General features: G+C 40.0%; 1 protein-coding gene across 10 annotated transcripts in view; it reads right to left on the bottom strand.

The window, feature by feature from the left end:
* UTRN (utrophin) overlaps positions 1 to 22431 on the bottom strand; it is a 490767-nt gene that overhangs the window by 85744 nt on the left and 382592 nt on the right. For all 10 annotated transcript variants that reach the window (XM_084777015.1, XM_084777016.1, XM_084777011.1 and 7 more), the window contains 4 exons: positions 12246 to 12514; positions 7242 to 7388; positions 4269 to 4347; positions 1076 to 1136 (listed from right to left, as the gene is read on the bottom strand). In XM_084777015.1, the coding sequence (XP_084633141.1) occupies positions 1076 to 1136; positions 4269 to 4347; positions 7242 to 7388; positions 12246 to 12514 (556 nt within the window). The remainder of the gene's footprint in view (positions 1 to 1075; positions 1137 to 4268; positions 4348 to 7241; positions 7389 to 12245; positions 12515 to 22431) is intronic.

Below are 22431 nucleotides of genomic sequence, written 5' to 3'. Positions count from 1 at the left end.
TGTCCATGAACACAAGAGTTAAATTCTCACAAGACAATGCAACATATATTGATTGATGCACTTTTATAGATGGTGGCAATCAAGTTTGTTTTTAAAATGAGAATTGATTTCAGGGTAAAAGGAAAGGTACATTAAAAAGTGCTATTCCATACTCACGAGCTTTCCTAAAAGAAAGATCAGATGGCTCAATTAGCATCGGCATAGGGTTTTAGGAGACCACACACTGATGTAGACATGAAACAAAGAAAATGTGGCACAGAGATTTTTATTCAACTTGCCCAAGGCCACACAGCTAATGTGAGCCACAGCTGTCTTTTGATAGTCGGTGTGCACTCTCACGGTGATGGCCTAGTTCTCCTTACACAGAACAGGGCCTGTGACAATGCTTAGTGCTGGACTGAAATGTAAATCGACTGCTTCACTAACTTGCACTGCCAGGGCTAATAGCAGTACTTCATCATTCTTTCTGGGACAAAAAATATAGCGTAAGCCAAGATCAGCATCCTAAGGTGACGTGTAAAGCAGACAAGAGTGAGAAACTGTCACGTAAGAAAAAACAGAAAGGAGAGGCTGAAAAAAACCTCTTATGGTGAGGAGGAGGAAGAAGAAGAGCAAAAGGAGGAGGAGGAGGAGGATTATAGTGATAAAATACTAACTCCTCCTTTACTTTTCCCTAAAACCAGGAAGACCTACTGCAGGACCACTCTCTGATTTCAAAACTAATTTCTTCCCAATAGCTTCCTCTAGGTAACTGGACTAAATTCTGTTTTTAAAAGTACAGGGAGCTGGATTTGGTGGTGCACATCTTTACTCCCAGAACTTGGGAGGCAAAGGCTGGGTGGATCTCCCCAAGTCCAAGGCCAGACTGGTTTACATAATGAGTTCCAGGCCAGCCAGGACTGCAGAGTGAGACCCTGTCTCAAACCAAACAAAGCAAAGCAAAGCAAAGCACCAGCCAACCAACAGAACAATCAAAAGACCAACAACAAAACAAGTTTCAGGGGTGGGAGAGCTGTTAAATTATTTGCTAAAGTTTTATTTTCTTAACACTAAAAGAGAACTGAAACCAACTTACTTGATGTAATAGGGCACTTTATTATGCGAAATGGATCTTTGCCATGGCAGCTGGACTGAAGCTGAGGAAACAAAGGAAAGTTATTGGAAGCAGCAAGCCTTACACCTTAATGTAAAACAACTGAACACATTTCACAGCGAATCTTGAGGGACCCACTCTGGCTCTATGCTGGATTTCTGCAATTAGGAAAAGCAGGAAGCCAAACAGAACAGCTTTAAAGATTCATGTGAGGAAAGAATCAAGAGTCAACTTCCACAGTCAGTTCTGTCAGAACCTGTTGATGAAAACACTTTCACAAAATCCGGTTCTTGTTCTTAAACATTACAACATGGAACTTGCTTCCATTTGCAAACTTTGTATACACAGTATACTTTGTGTATTCAGATTAAAAACATAATTCTCAAGACTGAATTTCTAGATCACTAATAGTATTTTTTACTTTGTATCATATCCATAGGCATAACTATTAAGAACAGATGGTACTCAAACAAATTTAATTATAAGTTTTTAGAAAGAAAATTTAACATAAAAATAGGCAAGTGGTTTTATGAGCCAAGCAGATCGTCTAAGAAAAATATTAGACTCTTATTTTTATCTGCAATGTATAAACCACAGTATTCCATGTTTGCAGGAGAAATCACTAGAATTGAAATGCTATGCCTTTTAATGGAAGTACTTATTTTTTTTTACAATTCTGCTTACTGATTACTTGTAAAATATATTACTGCTATAGTAAATCAATTATTAAAAACTTACTTAAGAAGAGCAGCCCACATGAATTTAGAGGCAGAGTGATTTTGCAAACAAGCTACCAGGTAAACTGAAATGAAATTTCATACCTATCACTAGACCTTCACATGGATATTTGTCACGATTTTTTTTTCTTAATTTCTTGGCACATTGATATCTTACAAGTATGTAACATTCTAAACTTTGCCAAGCCTTTTAGATCCATATTTTATTTTTAAAACTCAGCAAGATCTACACACTGACATTCAGTTTGATAGAGAAGAAACAACATATACAGACTTAAAGATATCTTCCCAAAGGATGCCTACCTAGTAAATTGATGGTGCAATTCAGATACAACCACATGTTTCCAAAAACTAGTTCAGCAAACTGCCTCTTAAACACTTGTTGCTGTCTTGATGACAGGCAGGCACTCATTTTTTAAAAAAGATTTATTTATTATGTATACAATGTCGTGGCTGCATGTACAACTAGAAAAGGGCACCAGATTTCATTATAAATGGTTGTGAGCCACCATGTGGTTGCTGGGACTTGAACTCGGGTCCTCTGGAAGAGCAGCCAGTGCTCTTAACCTCTGAGCCATCTCTCCAGCCCCTCATTTTTCTGAGTCCATAGAAGTTCACAAACTGACATAGTGATGAATAACAGGGTGCACTAGATTTCTCAAGAAAGCCAACCTCATTTTAGTGTGGACACCAGGCTAAGAGGGCAGGTGTCATTATGTGCCCTGTGGAACAGACTTCTGTAGTCAGCGTGGATGGAGTCCAAGGTTCACAATTAAGCCAAAGATGCTCAGCAGCAAGAAACAAGACTTATGAGATGTACTAATTGCAAGTTTGCTCACACTTCTTTATTTAGTTAATAATGATTTTGTTTTGAATAACCAAGCTTCTTGGAATTTCAGCTGCTAAACACGGAAAGACCAGGTGCTTGGGCAGCACAAAGTGTATGCCAAATCTATGACACTTCATGACTTAAGGAGCAAGAGTTATATTTCCATGGGAGAGGTTGCCAAGTGAAAAGTTACATCTCTATCATTAACAGATGACTGATCATTTATACTATAGAGTCTCAATTATTTACAAATGCCTCTTTAATTTGGCCTTAATTTATTTTATAGGCTTTAGAAATCTATAATACTTAATATCTAATGAGTATAATAAAAGTCTATTTATTTCAACAATAATGGCATCCATATGTTAAACATTAAAAAAAAATCCATCCTTACCCACAACAATAGGCTACACATCATTCAGAGACAAACACCTACAGGCTCAATATAGGAACTGAAGATGGGTGTTAGAGGTAGGGGTGAGAAAAATGACAAATTAGACTTCTCAAGAATGTGACAGTAAAGCCTGACCTTTGATCCTTTGATTCAGAGTCCCAGTTTTGTCACAGTGACAAAAATGTAAATAAATAAAAACTAAAAATCAAGACAAAACAGCAATGGAATCAACTTAGTCAGGAGACATGGAGTTTGACTTCAACTATCTCTGTGGTGCCAGGTAAAATGGCATTACCATAGTTGAGAAATATCTTTAGCCTTGAGCTTAAAATTTAACTTAAATTTAATTAAACTATACAACTCGTTCTCTTCCATACACTCGACATAGGAAAGAAAAGGAAAGGCATTCATATGTGCTGAAATATTTGTGTCAGAATATGGGTTAAAGGTTTTGTATAACTTGGTAGCTTTCAGATTTAATTCTCTGGGCAATCTGAGGAAATAGGTATGCAAAGACCAAGAAACTAACTCCAAAATCCTCAGGTCAACTAAAAAACAGTTAACATTTATACTCAACCGGAGAGTTTCAAACTTCAACATTCTTAAATGTCCTCAGTGGTGAATGGTAAGTAAATCAGGGCTCAAAATTATGTAGTCAAATCTTCATTTAGTACATGTGAAATTAAAAATTCTAGTTGGAGGATGTTCTATTAAATGTACCTATGCGCAACATTTAGTATGCAGCATTTGCACACAAGAAATGATAGCAGATGAATGCCCTGAGCCTAGTAAACCAAAATTTTCTCATTTGAGGATTTACATAGTTAGTAATTTAAATGCACGGGCAGCTTTTTTAAAAGTATATTTTTTGTGACTGAGGAAAAAAACTAATTCAAAAACCTTGCGGCATGAATTTTGGTTGTGAGAAGTTCATAACCTTTGCGTGACAAAGCAACGATATACCATTTTAGTTATAACCAATGTTTAAAAGAGAAAACTCATCTAAAGACAAATTTATTTTTATTTTCCTTTGAAGCTTTACCAATTTGCATGCAGTATTACATAAGCAGTAAGTAATATTTCCTGAACATCTTTTCTTAAACATGTATTTATTCAAAGTATAGCTATAGGAGAGAATCTAGCTTCTTGGGCATAACTGAAGAGATTTGCTAACTCATTCAACTAACAAGATCATTAAATTGTATTCATACTTACTAGACAGAAAGTGTTGAGAAGAGGGCCCAAAATCTCTGTGGGCTTCTTGGAGCTGTTTAAGGCGATCATCCACGGAAACCTGCGAGCATGCACAAGCCAGATAAAAGGACTAACATTAAGACAGTGGCTTTCATAATATCCTTCATTTAATTACTATATCAATTGATGCTGTTGCTCAGTCAACTCACTACTGCTTGGGCAGACTCTTTCTCTTCTTTTCTTATTAACACAGTAGTATGGAAATCCACTTTTGACATTAAATAATGGTAAAGAAAGTCAGGGATTGACTCGAAACTAATTATATGAACTTTAAATCTACTCCAAAACTGCATTAGCTAGATAATATTTTGATTGTCATTTTAGAGATGAAACCGAGAAACAAGGAAGTACCTGAGGGCACAACTAGTCAGAACAACATGAATATTCATGCTTCGGCCATCTGAGGCCATATCTATGCTTTAAAACTGTTCACTAACCCCCAGGAAGCATGCTTCTAAGGCAGCTTAGGTTAAGATGTGGCCACGGGGTGAGCCCATACTCAGACCTCTTTTGTAAGAAAGATGGTAAAAGGGCCATAGAGAGACTATGGAAAATGAAGCCTAGAGCTCTACAAAGAAAAGAAATAAGCAAATGGATAATTGTGGTGGCTCGTGGGGGGGGGGGTGTGGGGGGTGTGGGGGGGGGAGTGGGGCAGACAGGCAGTTAGATGATTATAGATTGTTATAGACGAGTGAGTATGTACAATGACAGAACAGAGAAATCAGAAAGATGAGTGGGAAATATCTTCTGATATTCCTGGATGTTTGAATCTAATGATCAGAGAGACAGAGAGAGAGACAAACACAGAGAGAGACAGAAAGAGAGACAGAGAGAGACAGAGAGACAGAGGGGGTAGGAACTAGCCTGTGCGCATCCCTTCCGCCTCCTATATTTTGTTAATGTGTACGCTATGGTTAGTATGTAACGGCACAAGAACACAGTCAGGAAACTAAATGCAAACCAACAACAGCTGCATACAGCCTTCCGACATTCCCACTTCCCCTCCTCTGTTATTTGTCTCTGCAGTGCAGGTGAGCTGTTCCATTTCGATGGTCAATTTCATTTTCAGCTACCTGTAAATAAAACTTGTACCTGTCCAGCTCACTGGGCAGTTAGGTTTCTCCTGGCTAGCTACGAAAATTGCATCAGAATACACTTTATTCATTGTGACAAATATTCAAATATCATATTTTATAAGTAAGCTGGTATCCCCGAAATTAAACAGCACTGTCTGCTAGTGTGTGTGTGTGTGTGTGTGTGTGTGTGTGTGTGTGTGTGTGTGTTTCCTTATCCGTGACTGATATTTATTTAAATTCTAGGAGCTACTGGGATCAAAGATAAGGATTAAAGAATGAATGCTCCCCTTCAAACCCAACATGTTGTCTGATGTCTTTAGAGATAGTGATAACAGAGGCACAGGAAAAAACCAAAAACAAACCAACACACACACACACACACACACACCCTACAAAAACAAAACAAACCAAGGAAGACCAGGAGAGCAATCTTCAAATGTGAATAATGAACGATAATGATGCAGAGGAAAAAAGAAAAAGGTGCAGACATTTCTGTGAGCACTTACAAAGTTAATATGCCTTGCCTGCCTTGTGCCAGATTAGTGACATTCTTCACAATGATAGGAAAAGCTGTCAAATCTGGATTATTCACAGCTCACATTTTCAATTTAATCATGAAAACATACAAAACACTGACAAGAACTGATTCTATCGGGTCAGGGTGGGACACAGGTGCCATGGTGCATCTCTGAGGAGTTGGTCCTTTCCTTCTCCCATGTGGGCTGCTGGGAGCAAAAGTGTTAACTATCTCAGTGAGACCTCTTCGGGCATTTTGATGTTTGCACTGACTCAAAAAACATATTAATGTACCGTACTTTGCAAATAAAATGACTGAAATGGCAAATTTATTAAAACTATAGAATGTGAAGTGTCAAACTGTAGAGAAACGAGTGAGAATTATTTACTCTCACTCTTCTCGTCTGTCACCTCTTCCCCGGCTAATTTTCAGCAACAACACAGTTGCTTTTGCGAGTGGATACGGAGTACGTCAGAGATCCTCTGTCCTATGAACTCCTGCCTGGCTTGGACAGCAGTCAGCCACGGCTCGCACTGGGGAGCACTCATGTGTCCTTGCTCAGGTAAATCCGCAGTCTACAAGTTAGGTCTAGAGCCACGGAAACAACTGCTTAAGGAAGGTCGGTTCTAGAAGCTACCTTGCAGATGGGCTTCCTGTAAACGTGAAGAAAGCCTCTATACAGTGATCAATGTGAAGAGAAAGAGAAAAAGCTTTGCAACTTTCCAAAAGAAAGAGAATACCTAAGAAAGGTAAGAAAATGATTCCGTTAAGAGCCTTGCTAGGACAAATGATTCTGTGGCTCACCATAGGTTACAGTACTTGATTTTGTGTGACTTTCTATATGCCAAAGGATTTATACTCATAATTATATGATGACCTTGGTTTCAAGATATAGAAAGACAAATGGCTTGCTTGTTAAACTCATTATCAGATACCTACAGTCAAGACAGATATGCCGGGTATGGTGGCGCACACCTGTAATTCTATCACTCAGGGAGGCAGAGGCAGGTGGATCTCTGTGAGTTCGAGGCCAGCCTGGTCTACAAAGAGAGTCCAGGACAGCCAAGGCTACACAGAGAAACCCTGTCTCACAAAAACATAAATAAATAAATAAATAAATAAATAAATAAATAAATAAATAAGAGAGTGTAGTGACAACATATGGGCTAAAAGTAAGGTGGGTTTTAAAGACCAGCCAGGGGCTTTTGTTTGTGTACATTCTAAGGCATGTTTTCCACATTAAAAAAAAAATGCAAAGAATTGCTACATTAAGAAAGTGAATGCAAAGCAACAACAGCATTTCCCTTCCCTTTCTGTACTCTGAGAGGGCTGAGCTGGTACCTGTAGAAGTTTCCATCGCATATTAAGGTCATCCAGCTGGCGAGACATCTTTAGAGATGGATGCAGGTCGAGTGGAGACAGCTGACTGGACAAATCGTTCATTGTTTTAACTTTTAAGTTGATGGGTGCGATTTCTTCTCTGAATGCCTGGAGGAAAACAAGATTTAAAAAAAAAAAATGTCACCAGAAGAGGAGACTCTCTCAAAAGTCAGAGTTGCCATCTTTCTACTAAAGACCATGGGAAGGCCATCGTGAGACCACTAAGGAGTGATGTCACTTAACAGCTGCTGACTGGATCAGGCCAGAAGTAACCTATATAGCCAGAGATTCCTGAACATCAAAGTACGTGTGTAATGAGAATTTTCAAGTTATAAACCCATTTAAGCCACTAAACATTTCTGTCTAGTCTCTATTACATGAATACCATGGGACTATTTTGTTGCACGGCCCACTTTACTTATTTGTAATTGACTTTCATACTTCCTCATCTGTGTCTGTTACAGCACAGCCGCCTTACTCCTCTCTTTCACCTGATGCAACAGGTTGACTTGAACTCAGTCATGCTTAGGCTAGGCCAGGGAAAGTAGCTTCCCTCACCACCAACCTGTGGCTACTGAATGAAAAGAAAGCTCTGTGTCTCCCAGAACCCACTATGATCACAGTCTGCATTTAGTGGAGGGACAGGAAGAGCAAAGCATAATGGGAAAGCTACAGGATGAGATTCAGAACTGGACTGTTACCTCCGGGTGAATAGTAGACAGGTAAGAGGTGTGCATCCTGGGCGAGCACGTGAAAAGGGAATACTAGCCATTGAGACTGCTGACCAATGAGAGCAAACAGGGTAATGATAGACTCATGGCCTATGCTCTCCACAGAATCCCACCCGTCTAAAGCATTGGTTCCTTTTTCCTGACAAAGTCTTTGTCTAGATCCCCTGATCTTTAAATGACCCAGCTGGGTGGGGGTGGGGGAGGGGTAAGGAATTTCCCTCTGCAGCCTCTCCTGGAGGTCCCCTTCCCAGCACTCCTGGGGCTTTGCATTTGGTGTCACCAGTCCCTGATTTTCAGCCAACACATATCAAAACACACAAACCACATGTCATGGCATGGGTATTCTGACATTTCAGATATTCCAAACCCAGTGCTGAACACCTCAGATTGCAGCTCTTACCCTTGTTAGCACTCACAATCTTCCTGCCCCCAAAAGAAGCTGATTGAGAAGAGACATTTCCTGCATATGTACACACACACACACACACACACACACACACACACACACACAACCTGGCTTCTTTCTGGTGTTACAGTAAAGGGCAGAATCTACCTTTGTTACTCTGTCTTCTGTCAGATTCTTAAGACAAGATAAACAGCCTTCCAAGATGGCAGAGATTAAATTTTCCCTCCACTAAAACTTAACAGTGATTTCACTAAAACCCAACAAATCCAGTTTTTCAGTGGTAAGCCAAGGAATATATTTTAGTGTTTTCACATTCTTGACTTTGACCAAAGGCATGTGGCTAAGTCCAAAGGAGAGCTGAAGAACAAGCCATCAGAAGATAACCAAGAGCCTGAAACTAGCCTGGAAAATACAGGTGTCAGAGGCAGCAGTTATAAATGACATTAGAGTCTTCCCACATGGAAGTCAACAGGTGTTTAGTATGCGCTCTCTTCAACTTCAGCAGATACCAGCGCATCTAAAGAAGACAGAGGAAAGGAAGCCTCCAAAGACACATGGCCTGTTACAATGTGGCAACAGAAAGGATTTCGATTTGCAGTTGTTTTTTTTCTATCTCCCCCCAGCACTTCCCCCTCCCCCCACCCTGATGTTGGACATCCAAAGATGGCCTACGCGCACATTCAGACAGAGAAAAAAATCCAGTTAGCAGACGTGCAGTGACATGGTAACAGGCCTAAGAGGATTAACAATTAATATAGATGTGGGGGACAGAGAGAAGCATGGTGGGGGGTGAGGTGGGGGTAGAGCAGGACAGAAAGCTTTTGACATGGACACAGCTGAATACAAATGTTTCTAGTGTTTTTAACCATGATTTTAGCTTGATATAGTAATGCTCTCTTTCACAGTTATCTACAGAGACCAAAAAAAAAAAAAAAAAAAAAAAAAAAGGATCCAGATTTAAAAATCAAAATCCTTTTAGTTCTTAGGTATTAAAAATGAAAATTAACATGCTATTTAACAGTTTTACAGTTTTAAATAATAACTAGTTTTGCATCAACAGATGGTAAAGGTGTTTTATAATTTGATCGTAACTTCATGCATAACTTCAAGACAGGATTGCTCTTTATCTTAAGGAACAATAAAGAAGCATAAACTTTTACTGTGTAAAAATACTTTTTTTCCCCCTGTTTCAAGTCATAGGTGAAAACATTAACAGAGCTTTGACAGACAGTCTTTTTGGCTCTGTTTGCACTTTTATGGCGAGGCGTTTTACAGCAATGAGGAACATTTCTATCAAGGAAGTTTATCTTTTGCCTTTTAAGAGTTTCCAAATTAAGGGGCTTGAAATAAATCCAGTTATAAATCCCTTTCAGAACTGCCATGTGTTCTTGTATAAAGACCTAATTTATCATGTTTTGACTGAGCTTTCCTATAAGAGAATAAGAGCCTACGTGGCCCTCACTGCTATAAAAACAGAAACATCTGCTACTATCAAAGGTGCTCGTTAGACTGTTGGCAGGTGTGCGTCTCAAACCCGTCTGGTACCAGGTGTATATGCAGAAAACAGCATTATTAAAGATAACTTTAGCAACTGAAATTATTTTGTTATTCCTGAAGATTGGTTTTCTAGTGCTGCTGTGACAAATTTATTAATATTTAGAAATTTCTAGTACTTAGTTCTTCCCTTCCCGTATAGCTCCCGTAAGACATGGGATATAATACAGGTAACTTGTGAACTACCACAGACATTGAATGTATTTTGTTTGGTTTGGTGAGACTTCAATTTTTATGTTTTTAACCTCCTAAGATGTAAACGTACTTTTATCCAATGTATTCTTTCCCATTACACTATTAATTGCCTTTGTGGTTGTTGTTGCTGTTGCTGCTATTTTAAGCTTCCCATTTTAAGTGGATTTGAACAAAAGTATTTGCCTGGAGAGGCAAGCGATCCCTTTAATTCAATAAGACCGCCAATTCCCAAACTGTTGGGTCTTTTCTCCAGGCACAAATTTTCATTTTTCTCAACATTAATTATCCCCAATTATAAAGTGATACCTTTAAAATCAAATGGGTAAATTCCCACTAAAATCTAGAGGCATTTTGGTGGTGGTGGTGGTGTTTGATACCACTTGCATTTTGTAAATTACAAAAAGATTTTTCAGGGTTTAAAACTATTTAAGCCAGGTCTGTTGCCAAAGGCCTGTAGTAACAGCTATATGAGAGGGTGAGGCAGAAAGTCTCCAAGATGGAGGCCTATTTGGGATATGGAATGAGTTCAATAAAAAGTAAAAAGAAGGCTGTTCACACAACTGAATGGTGCTCCATTTGCCCAAAATATACAGGGCACCAAATACAGCCCACACTACCTAAAATAGGAAAAATATACAATACTACACTAAATAGGAAAAATCACTACATAGTACTCAGTTTTTTAAAAAGCCACACTGATAAATGATTGGCTATGTTTTTTTTTAGACTATTTTAAATTCACACACATTCAGGGAAATGTCTTTTGGGGGATACTACAGGTTTTGGAAGAGGTCTACTTAACTTATAGAGTTGCCAGATACATTTGCACCAAAACTGGCAAACACAATATTTTTTGTAACTCTTGCTTTCAATTTAAAAGTTTCAAATTTAAAAGTGTTTGAATTTTAGAGAATTTAAATCCAAAGAGTTGGTCAAGGTTGTGTTGGAAAACATTAGAACAAAAGAGGTCTCTGCAGTCAAAGAGAAGGACAATTAAAAAAAAAAAATCACAGGAACTCTTCCACGCAACTAGCTGGGTGGACTTGAGAAATTATCTTCAGTTTTGTTTTCAGGAAATATTACTCATCTTGTTGGGCTGGTGTTAGGATTAAAAGGGCACAAAGTAGTAAGCCTTAATAAATGCTACTCCTGTCTACTCATATAACGGGCCCAAGTATTAATTTCCCTGATCTTGTATTTCTACCCAGCCCCGTTCATATAAAGAACATTACCCAGTGTCTGTGGACAAAAGATGTGTACTCCTTTTGCAATAAAAATTCCAGGCATGGTAGATAGTGCTGGACTCTTCCCTTCTCATCATGGCTCACTCTCTGGTGTGCTTCGTGATGATAAAAACCTTGCTACTCGAAACTTGTGGTCTGTGTCTTTGACTTCCTAAATTTTGTTACTTTTTCCCCCCTGAAGATGTTGTAGAGTGAGTAACCAAAGTGGATTTACACCACGGGACTAATATCCTTAACCTTGGGCAATTCCTGACTACAAATGGAATTTATAACTAAATTCATGTTTCATTTACTCAGACAATAAGATAGAAATTATAGATAAGAATTCCCACTAAAGCAGTTTGTTTTTTATTAAACCTCTAAATCCAACCTCCAGTTTCTAGGACACAGAACCTGTAGGCTGTACCACAGGGGTACGATCCTGTTCCATCTAGGCAGTGGGAATCATTACAAAATAAACACTCAATTTCTTTAACAAATGAATGGGAAACAAAAGAAAATGAAACAATGAAATGGAGAGCATTCCTAGAAACAAAGTGAAGTTAAAAAGTTTGGGGAGGTTTTGTTTTGTTTTAAATGGGGATACTCGAATGGAATTTTTAAATCGCTTAAATAAACTAAATTATCATTAAAAAAAAACACCTTAGTGTTTTGGGGGGAGATGATACATATGGAAAACATCTGCCTTAATTCCTGCCTTGGGTGGGAAGCTGAAGTAGGGGCAGCTTCATAAGAATCTTTTATAATGAGTTTTATATGTGGGCCTCTTTATTTGTGTTCTATGCAACAACAAAACATTCCTTAAATACTCTTTGTCGAAGGCAACGGTGCTGACCATGGTTTTCTCTATGTGATCCTGAAGCGAGTCTATAAGCAGGTCTCCCACGGGCTTCCAACCATTCCGCACAGCTTCCACCTCCTTCACGTCTGCGTCCACGTCATCCATCGCTCCCTGCAGGTCCCGGAGTTTCTCTAACGCCTTTCCCACTTGCTTTTGCCAGTTGCTCGTCACAGCATTTAGACTCTCCCACTTCTCTTTGACTTCAGAAGACTGTTTGCGCATAGCTTTGGCGAGCTTTTGGGCTCTCTCCTCAGGAGTCAGCTCTGTGATTAAAAAGGAGAAGGTACAGCTTGGGTGTCTAGTCATTTATACATTCATCCTTCGCATTCACGCGTGACTCTCACTTGTAAAGGGGTTACTGGTGTACACAATGGCTCAGTTACAGTGGTCAGAGGAAGGAAATTTCTCTGTGTTTTTACTTGTAAGCCATAGTTACCTCGAAACATACACTCAAAAGGAGAAGAAAAATGCTTGCTCAGATTAGTAAATGGGTTACAGTTCATGGTGACTTCTGAATTTTAGTACTTTAACACTTGCAAGCCTTGAAATGTAGCAAGTTAACTCAAGGAAGAAAACATTTTTGCTTTACCATAATTTATTTACGTAAAAATCCAGAAAGCTTTTTAAAATTCCATTATTCTCAAGAGGAATTAGAAGTATAATTAGCAGAGAATAGCCATAGGGTATTTTTAATTTCTCAATATAAGATTAATTTATCATGTTTCTTTGAAGAAGAAACTCAAGGCATATGACATATTAGAGACGTCAGCATCCATGAATTTGCTTGGTTATTCGTGTTTAACAAAGGGCATTTTCTGAAGACCAGAGCTACAGAAGCAGAAAGCTTATCCACATTTCACCTGGAGGACGGCAAGACTGCAGGACCATCCTTGACATGCAACAGAGCCCAGAGGGCTGTCTGAGTATAAGGAGTAAACCAGGCCTTCCCAACGGAAAGGGCGGAAGCAAAGAGTGGCAATCCAGAAGTGAAGAAAAGATAAAACACGGAAGCCAAAGTCAGGTCCAAAGTCCAGGGCCAGAAATGCTGAACCCAACAAGACAAGGGCAAAAGAATAAAGTTGGATACAGAGAGTGATTCGCAAGGTAGGCCAACCAGGTTTGCAGAATGTCTGGGGCTCTCTATCCTCCACATGTGGGGATCCCCTCTATAATCAAACTGGTTTGAGCACATCTTCTTGAGTGTTTCCCAGAAACGGAGAGACGGGTCACAAGCACACAGTCATGGTAACAGGCAGGTTCATCTAAGACAGATGTGCATACAGATGCTCCAGGACTTAAGGTATGTTATGGATAAGCCCATCCTAAGCCCAAAAGAAATACCAGAAATCAAAAGCATATTTATTAGATCTGACTCTCAAAGTATTGCAGCTTAGCCTATATTGAATATGGATAGGGTCCCAGCATGACCCTATGGCTGGGTGAGCTCACTGAACACAAAGCTTCCTTCATAACAAAATACTAAAGGTCTCATAATGTTCAGAATTCAGCACCAAGTGCTTGCAACAAATGGCTGCACGGCTCTCTTCTCCCATCACTGAATCCCCCCAAATGTTTCAGAATAACTCATTGTAAGCCTTTATCTGCAATAATATCTTACCTTTTAGCATGAACAGCATTAGTAATTCCTACTTCGCCTCAAAATGTTTCTTTGGGAAAACATAGTTTATTCAACTTGGTCACAAGATAAATTTTGTCCTAAAATAAACTGAAGCAAGTCCGTCTAAACGTTAACATCCAACCTTATAAAAACAGAAAAACCAAAAAACCAAAAAAACTCTGCCTGCCTATCTGTCCTCATTTAAGTGTGATCCAAAAGACAATTTAAAGGGACAGATTATGTATGCTTGTTTAATTTTGCAGAAAAAAATTAAACACTGATGCTTAGGCTGCAACCAAATGGTCCATGATGCATTCAGGAAACGCAAATCTGTGCTGTCAAATCACTGCTGGGTAAGTGAATTGAGGCTGAAAAGAGAAAGTATAAAAAAAAGTGCTCTGAATATGCCAGACCCGTCCCCACACACAGACTAACACACATGTGCATGCACACAGACACACACACACACACACTGATAATAGCAACAAGTAAAAGCCAGCTTTAAACAACACTCAGGATACAAAGCCAAGAAGCTTAGAGAGACCATCTAATAGTGCAACTCACGCATCAGAACTGCCAGACTCCAGAGAGGAGGAAAACATTCAGAACGTCATTAAAAAGGCAAGCCTCCTTTAAATCCTTATACCTTGGGGACATCTGTAAATTGCCAAATCTAACACCTATATTTTATATTTTACATAAATATAAAAGGTTATGCGTAAGATGAAAATCTCATTCCTGGCAGCCCCAGGAGAGATGGGGCAACTTTTACAAGGGTTACACCTGTGCTGGTTAATAAGTTACTGGGGCTTTTCGAAGAATGTATTTTAAGTGCTTATGTTTCCATAGCTAAGGGGGGCGGTGCAAGATGGGGAGAATCTGCCTGTTGTAGAAAGGACAGCTTATTCAGTGGTTTCCCTTGGATAAAGTAAAAACTGTTTCTGAGTCAACCATTAAATAGCACCGCACATCACTGAAGGGCACACACAGCTTCCTCATCCCGGGACAAAACATCTCCTATTGGCTGCCATGTTTTTGTCCTCAGGGTACCCGCCTCTGTTAGCGCAGTCCTTTTGTTGTTCTATCACGTAATCCCCATGCAAGCAGCTCCCCCAGAGGAGCAGCAGAGCTCCACGTTAATCTCACCATCTGTTTACCACAGAGGACCTGTGCCCACTAAGCACTTTTGAGTCAGAACACAAGTGAGTCCAATTGAAGCAACAAGAGCAGAGCAAACTAAAGGAAACCAAAACTCTCCGCATTTGTGGGGCATGTGAAACGAAGCAACAGGTTAGGACAACCTGGGGGGTGGGGTGGTGGTGGAATAAAACAGAAGAAAAAAGGCTTCAAATAGGCAGAAAAGAATTAGAAGGAATTCTTCAAAAACAAAACCCTCCCATTTGGAAAATCAATGGATAAAGGTTCTTTTAAGTTATCAAAAGGTTCTGTGGTAAGTTCTGAAGCCCTGAGTGGAGAAGCATCTTGAGCTGTCCTTCTTTAGCCTGGTCTACTAGGAGAAGCCCTACTGTGAGAACTGGCTAAAACTTTACTTTCTAGAAGCTGGTATCAGGGACCAAAGCTAAAGCGGACTGACTTGGCGCATCAGACCTGGGGATGCTTGGACAGACGCCCATGCTGCCCAGTGGTTCCAGCATCTGTCTGTTGAACCTGCCTCATTTACTGGAATACTGACAAGGATGCCCTGGTCCCTTCAGTTGGGTTGATGTGTCAATCCCATGTAGAACACAGCCTCTAAGTACAGGAGGCCCAGTGCTCAGGGATAAGAGGGAATCCTGATTTGCATTTGAAAAGCAGAAACAGGGGCTGGTGCCAGGGAGCCAAAACAGTAGCCAAATCTATTTGCCCACAATTCTGAGACCAGAAGAGCTAGCTTTTCCTGCGTCACTTGCCTTCCCCCTCAGTGTCTGTCTGTATATTTTCATTCTGTCTTTCTCAGTTCTCCTCAGTTCAGGCCTGGCAATCAAACTGTCCAAATTTTAAATGTGGAATCATATTCAAATTTTACTATTTACATGCCTGGGTTCATTTGATTATATATTCTACATCCCATCACACAGTATGGATGTTTTGACTGCTTCCTATTTTTATTTTATTATTTTCAACAATAAGGTCTACACTGTGCTGCAGAAGAAGAAGGGGGAGGGAGTTGAGGAGGGTGTCACATGCCTATAATCTTTGCCCTTGGTTGGAGGCTAGCCTGGGCTACCTACAGGGGATGAGAGGAAAACTCAGAAAGTCCTTTCTGTTTATTTCTTCAAGTGAGCTCATAAAGTGTCCTCCATTTATAATGGGCTCTTTTATACCGTGGGAAGAAAGGCTGCAGGGAGCAAAGCCAGACTAGGACGGGAGCCAAGAAGCAGCAGTGCCACTCCCTTCTTGTGCATGGGTGTTGCTTGAGTACTGGGCTTGCTACATGATTTGTTCCTCCCCGTCTTTCCCAGAGCAAACCACATGGAATATATATATATATTAGGAAACCACTTTACTCTCAGTGTTTATTTTAAGAAAGGCAGACATTCTCCCTTTCTGTGCTTGTGAAAAATATTTATTTTAAAGATATCTCTTTTTATAAAGTGATGACAGTCACATATTGGAATCACCCTGGTCTTATTGTTAAGGAAGATCTCCTAACTTTGTCATATTTTTTTTCTTAATTATTGTACTGACCCAACCTCTACTTCTTGTTACTACTGAGTCAAAATATTTATGTCACAAATATTTCTTTCCTTCTTGGTTGAGAATCCAGACAGACGACCAGGTCTGTCACTGACTTGCAGTGAATATAATTTTTAGTGTTACTTTTTAAAAACAACACTGAATTTCATTTTGAAATGTCTGTTTAATTTTTCTCCCTCCTTTCACACCCATGTAAAGCTATTTATTAAAAAAAAAACTTTAAAAAATCACTTAATATACAGCCATTCCCAATCTGAGTTGGACTATGTGCTTTTTCCCCATGTTGTACAGTCTACTATATTTCATCAAAACATAAAAAGATTATGTTAAAAGGGACAAAGAAAAAGATTGCAAGTAGGACTTTCACTGCTGCACAATTCCTTGTAAGAAAAGTTTAGGAGACAGAGTGTCAATTCTTATAGAAGTTAGTTTTGCCCTCCTAGATGCTGCTCTTATGTTGGCAGCTCAGTTATAAGTCTAGGAGATCTGGACGCCTCAAGAGATTTCCCCCATAGACTCAGTTGATTAGGCCATGAGAGTTCAAGAGAAACCATTTGCTGGCTCTTTTTTGTTGCTCCTGAGTCACAAATGGGAAGAGGGACTAGATTAAGAGACTCCAGATGTAAAAGAAGATTCTCGCTCTGGAATCTGATTGGCTTTTCCTGCTTGCATAGCTGAGACTCAAGAAGATAAAAGCAAAATTGTCTACAGAGAAAATGTAGGGTCTACAAAAATTACCTCAGACAAGGATGTTAATAATGGCAATAAGCTATGCTCACTGAGGGGGAGCTAGCGTGCTCTACTCTTGGATTTCAATGTATTAACACTCATGTCTCATGCCCAAAGTAAACAGTGAGCATCGTGAAACCACTTTGAAATCTCCTTTACTAAAGGAAATTCTATAAGAGAAATAAGTAAACTAGCTTATTATTTTACTTACCTCTTAAATGTCACCTTTAATTTTGGCTTAATCATTAATCTTTTTTCCCTTAAAAAATTTTTTTTTCATTTTTCATTTTACGTCCTGATTGTAGCCCCCTTCCTGGTCTCCTCCCAATGCTACCTTCCCTCCCTCATTCCCGCCCCCTCCTCTAGGCGTCAGGAAGGAAGAGCCCTCCTCCCCTATCATCTGACCCCAGCCTATCAAGCGTCATCTAGACTTCTGGCATTCTCTTCCTCTATGGCCTGGCAAGGCTGCCCCACCACAGGGAAGTGATCAACAAGTGAGGACCAGCGTCTATGTCAGAGGTAGCTCCTACTCCCCATATTTTGGAACATACAAGGAGACTGTGCTGCCTATTGACTTCACCTGAGCATAGGGTCTAGGTTTAATCTTTAATCTTTAAATCTTGTTGCAAATTACATCCATTGAAAGGTGTGTGTGTGTGTGTGTGTGTGTGTGTGTGTGTGTGTGTGTGTGTGTAAGATACTTGAATATGACTCTTAAGGCCACACTCATGTCTTAGATGTCTGCGCTCTTCCTACTTTGTCATTCTAAATAATTAATAAAGTCAACTAATATACTGCACCTTAGACTGCATCACCCTCAAATTCTTTCCTGTGGCACACTTAGGAATCTAGTTTTATCTGAGTGGAGGTACCAAAAGTTTGTAGTCCTCAGAGTGCTGGCAGTAGTGACAGGCTTTGCCTGCCTACTGATATTCACACATAAAGTACCTCTTTATTTTTTTTCTTTCTTTTCACAGTCCTTCCATTCTCTTCATAATCAAAAGGTGTTTCTGATTAAAATAATGGGGAATATATCATTTCCACTCCTAAATATCCTGATTAAATAATTATCTCTCTAAAATGTCCCATTAGTAGTTAAGAAGATCCTGTCCACATCCTATCCTGTGAGATGACGGAGAACAACAGTTCATTAGGAACCAGATCTCAAGAATATCAAGTGCGTTCAGCTGATGAAGACTTCTAATTATGCTCACCTAGTAAAATTATAAGGATGACAACAAGTGGAGGCCACTCAGACTTGATCAACGTGCAAATATGTAAAGTTCATCTTTCAACGAGGATAGGCTAAAGGTGGTGAGGGGAATCTGAGAGCAGGAAAAAGAGGAGGAATGAGGGGGAAAGATGTAGATATAGTCAAAGAAATTTAAAAGTGTCCAAGAAAAGAGAAGTAGGGAATATCTTACAAAACTGCAGAAGACAAAGTACTGAGGGCCAGGAGGAGGGGCATGAGGAGGAACCAGGTGCATGGACCTCCCTGGGGAACAAGGACCTCACCAAGGCCACTCTTGATTGGACAATCACTAGTGGTCCTTGAGATTGTATTCTTCCTGCAAAGTGGACCAGAGTATGCAGAGCCAGTGCTGAGCTGCAACTAAGCGAGGAGACTACTAATGCCATCAACAGCCAGGGATGAGGGCAGCCATGAGTTCCCCGAATGTCCTTGTGCTGACAACAGTTTTATGATTTATTTGTTGTCCCATTGGACATCATTAGGCAGGTCACTGGGGCCAGGAGAAGATACTGAAAACATCAGTATCAGCAGGACAAGGCATCCCAGCATGCTGTCAGATGTATCCTCAGTACCTTTAATACCACCAGGCACATGGGAGGCATCCCGTGAGTACGGATAAAGCAATGAATTGCTCTCCTGGTCCATGTTTGACTGAACAACCAAAAGGAAATGAAATTATTCGATTCTAATGTTCTTTCCCATCTTTAAAAGAAATCAATAGATAGGGGCTTGGGAGATGGTTCAGTCATTAATGCTTGAGACAAAAGCATAAGAGTGGGGACTAACTTTCACACAAACTCTGGTGCCCCTTATTTGACCATGTCCCCTGGATGGGGAGGCCTGGTGGCACTCAGAGGAAAGATAGCAGGCTACCAAGAAGAGACTTGATACCCTATGAGCATATACAGGGGGAGGAAGTCCCCCTTAGTCACAGACATAGGGAAGGGGAGTAAGGGGAAAATGGGAGGGAGGAGGAATGGGAGGATACAAGGGATGGAATAACAATTGAGATGTAATATGAATAAATTAATCAAATATATTATTTTAAAAAAGAGTTTGAATCCTCACTACCCACGCAGGAAGGTGGGTGTAGCAGTACGTATGCAATCCCAAGGCTGAGGAGGTGAGGATGCGAGGATCCCTGGAGCACTGACTAGAGAGTCTAGCTGAATGGTTAGCTCCAGGTTCAGTGGACAAAGTGGACAGAAAAAAAAAACTGAGGTGAAGAGGCCATAGAAGAAGAGACCTAATGCTGTCCTCTGCCCTCTACTGTCAGGGGCATATTCATAAACATGCCACACACACACACACACACACACACACACACACACACACACACACACACACACAAGAAATCAAAGCACAGGAGCCTCACACTCACACAGGAATCAGGACAGGAGCCATTGATTTAAAATCCCTTCAAGTTTTGTACCCAATTCATTCTCTATCATATCTTGTATTTAATAACTTAGGAAACGTCTTTCTAGACCCTAAAACATTTTCTTAAATCCTAAACAACTTAAGCCTAACTGTGAAACTATAACTCTATAGTCTTCAATCCCATCAGGGACAAAATTACTACTTAAGTAGGAAATGCAGGCACGTAGATAGGATCGATAGTATTTTCCTCAAAGTTGTCGAATACAAATGAGGTGACGATTTTGAATGTAACTTTTATATATGGCTCTTTTGGTTGTCCCACAACTGTTCTTACTATATGTAGTTTATTATAAATAGATAGATAGACAGATGATAGATAGAAGATAGATAAAACCTTTCTTGTCACATTAGTGTCCATCTCTCCCCACATTCTGGGCCATTTCCCTGCTACACACAGAAGCTAGTGATCCATAACTTTAATATTTCAGGAACTTTCTACCTAAGCTTAGCCATTCTTATTAAAGAAGTTAAGCATGCTTTATGTTTATGTACCACTAAAATAAGCAGCAAGTTAGCTGAAGAGGGATATTTGCTGGCATTATATGTTCTATCCATGGTGACACCTCAGAAGTTTCTAGTTCTCGACTGAGAAATGACAATGACAAAAGGCAGCACAGGGGCCCTTTAGGCTAAAACCTGAAAGTTACACCCCAGATGTAGATTTCCATAAAATACATCCCTGTAAGTTGTTCCTATATTTTTTTATGAGGCAAATGTGTTTTATTGATGGTCACAACCCTGACTGGGGAAAGTAGCAGATGGCAAGCAATTTCTTAAAAACCTTTCTGTCCATCACACTAACCTCTGTTCTCCTATCAGGAATGCTGACTTATTTTCTTAAATAGAATTTCATTGTAGTAATATGACCATGAAAAGCACTTTGCTTTTTAAAGAAGTTCTGCCCAATCCAGGGGCTTCTTCATCCAAGACTGGTTCACTACATGCACACAGACACTACAGAACTTTAATTTTGGGAGGATCCGGGTATTGCTCTGTAGCTAAGAACACTGCAAAAGAGAGATACATGTTTTTCTATGTCCTGTCATGCATTACAACTTTACCCATCTAATTTAAACCTGGGAAGCTAATTAAATTATTGCTGTGCTCTACAGACCTGAAAGCAATTGCTTATACTCCAACTTTTTATGTGAAAATTAAAGACAAATTCTAATATCGCCTAAACACCTTCTCCCTCAGTAACAGGGAGTCAGTGAACTGGTGTGTGACTCTATCAAGCAGTGTGGTATTTTAGTATGGGAAATGTAACAGTGGGTACAAAGAAGAGCTATATACATTTAATTATGCTGTAAGTTTCCTAAAGGAAAAATAACTCTTATTTCTGCTCGATATACAGAAATACTAGTAAGTACAGAAGTAGATAAAAACTCCAGAGGTTACAAGCACCAAGTTTAATGACACAAATCTTGGCCCAGCACCTGCATAGACTTAGGAAATGTGTACCCTGTGATTACAGAGAGCTGACAGAGAATTGAAAGCATGGAGGCTTCTTGGGACAGATCCTGGCCCAGCACTGGCATCTAGTAAGTGCCGGCTTGCTGGGAGAACCTATGTAGCATCTCTCACTTGTCTTCTCTGTCCACAGCATGTTTATAATGGGAACCTCCCAATCCTAGGAACCCTCAATCCTGTTCCTCAGTGGGAATGAGGGGAAGCTTTTCATGGAGACTCCGGATGTAAAGAGGCGGTCGGCCCCTCCCTTGTAAGAGCAAAGCTAAGGAAAACCTGCAGAGAGGTAGAGAGGACTCCAGGAAGACCAGGCTCATGGGTGGCACTTCAGCTGCAGCCGCCAGCTGTGTTCCTGCTCCTCCTGTGGCCAGGTTATGGGGGGGGGGGGTTAATAGGGTCTAAGAGGGTGGAGGCCTGCTAGAAGCAGAGGGTCCTAACAAAACAAAGGGATTTGAGTTGATAAATCTGTTATTAGCAAAACAAACAAAGAGAGCCTTGAGGGGGGAAACCACCTGCTAGTTTTAATAGCCTAATTATTTCTGTTGGGTAATGTGTAATTTGGCCTCATTTTACTAGCTGCAAGGAAACGATGGAGCCCTAAGTTACTTGGAGAAGTCATACAAAAGGACCTGCTATATGATAATTTCACATCCTCACTCATTCAGTGATCATAAGATTTTACCTGTACAATTTCGTCATTGTCATTGCTGGTATAAAATGGACTGACGTAGAGTTAAGATATGGTTTAGATTCTGAGACATGTCTATAGTTCTCCAAAAGATAACACTGTTGTTCAGCCTATCACACCAAGCCCAGTAGAGCTCCATTGTCACATAGGGTTTCTATTGCTGTGATTTAAAAAAAAAAAAAACCACCATAAACACAAACAACTTGGGAGGAAGGATATACTTCAGCTTACAACTCTAAGGTCACACTTCATTGCTGAAGGAAGTCAGGGCAGGAACTCCAACAGGGCA

The sequence above is a fragment of the Acomys minous genome, assembly GCF_964271855.1.
Source record: "Acomys minous genome assembly, chromosome: 3".
Classification (NCBI taxonomy): domain Eukaryota; kingdom Metazoa; phylum Chordata; class Mammalia; order Rodentia; family Muridae; genus Acomys; species Acomys minous.
The sequence above is the reverse complement of the archived record's forward strand: the minus strand, read 5'-3'. Positions and strand labels throughout refer to the sequence as shown.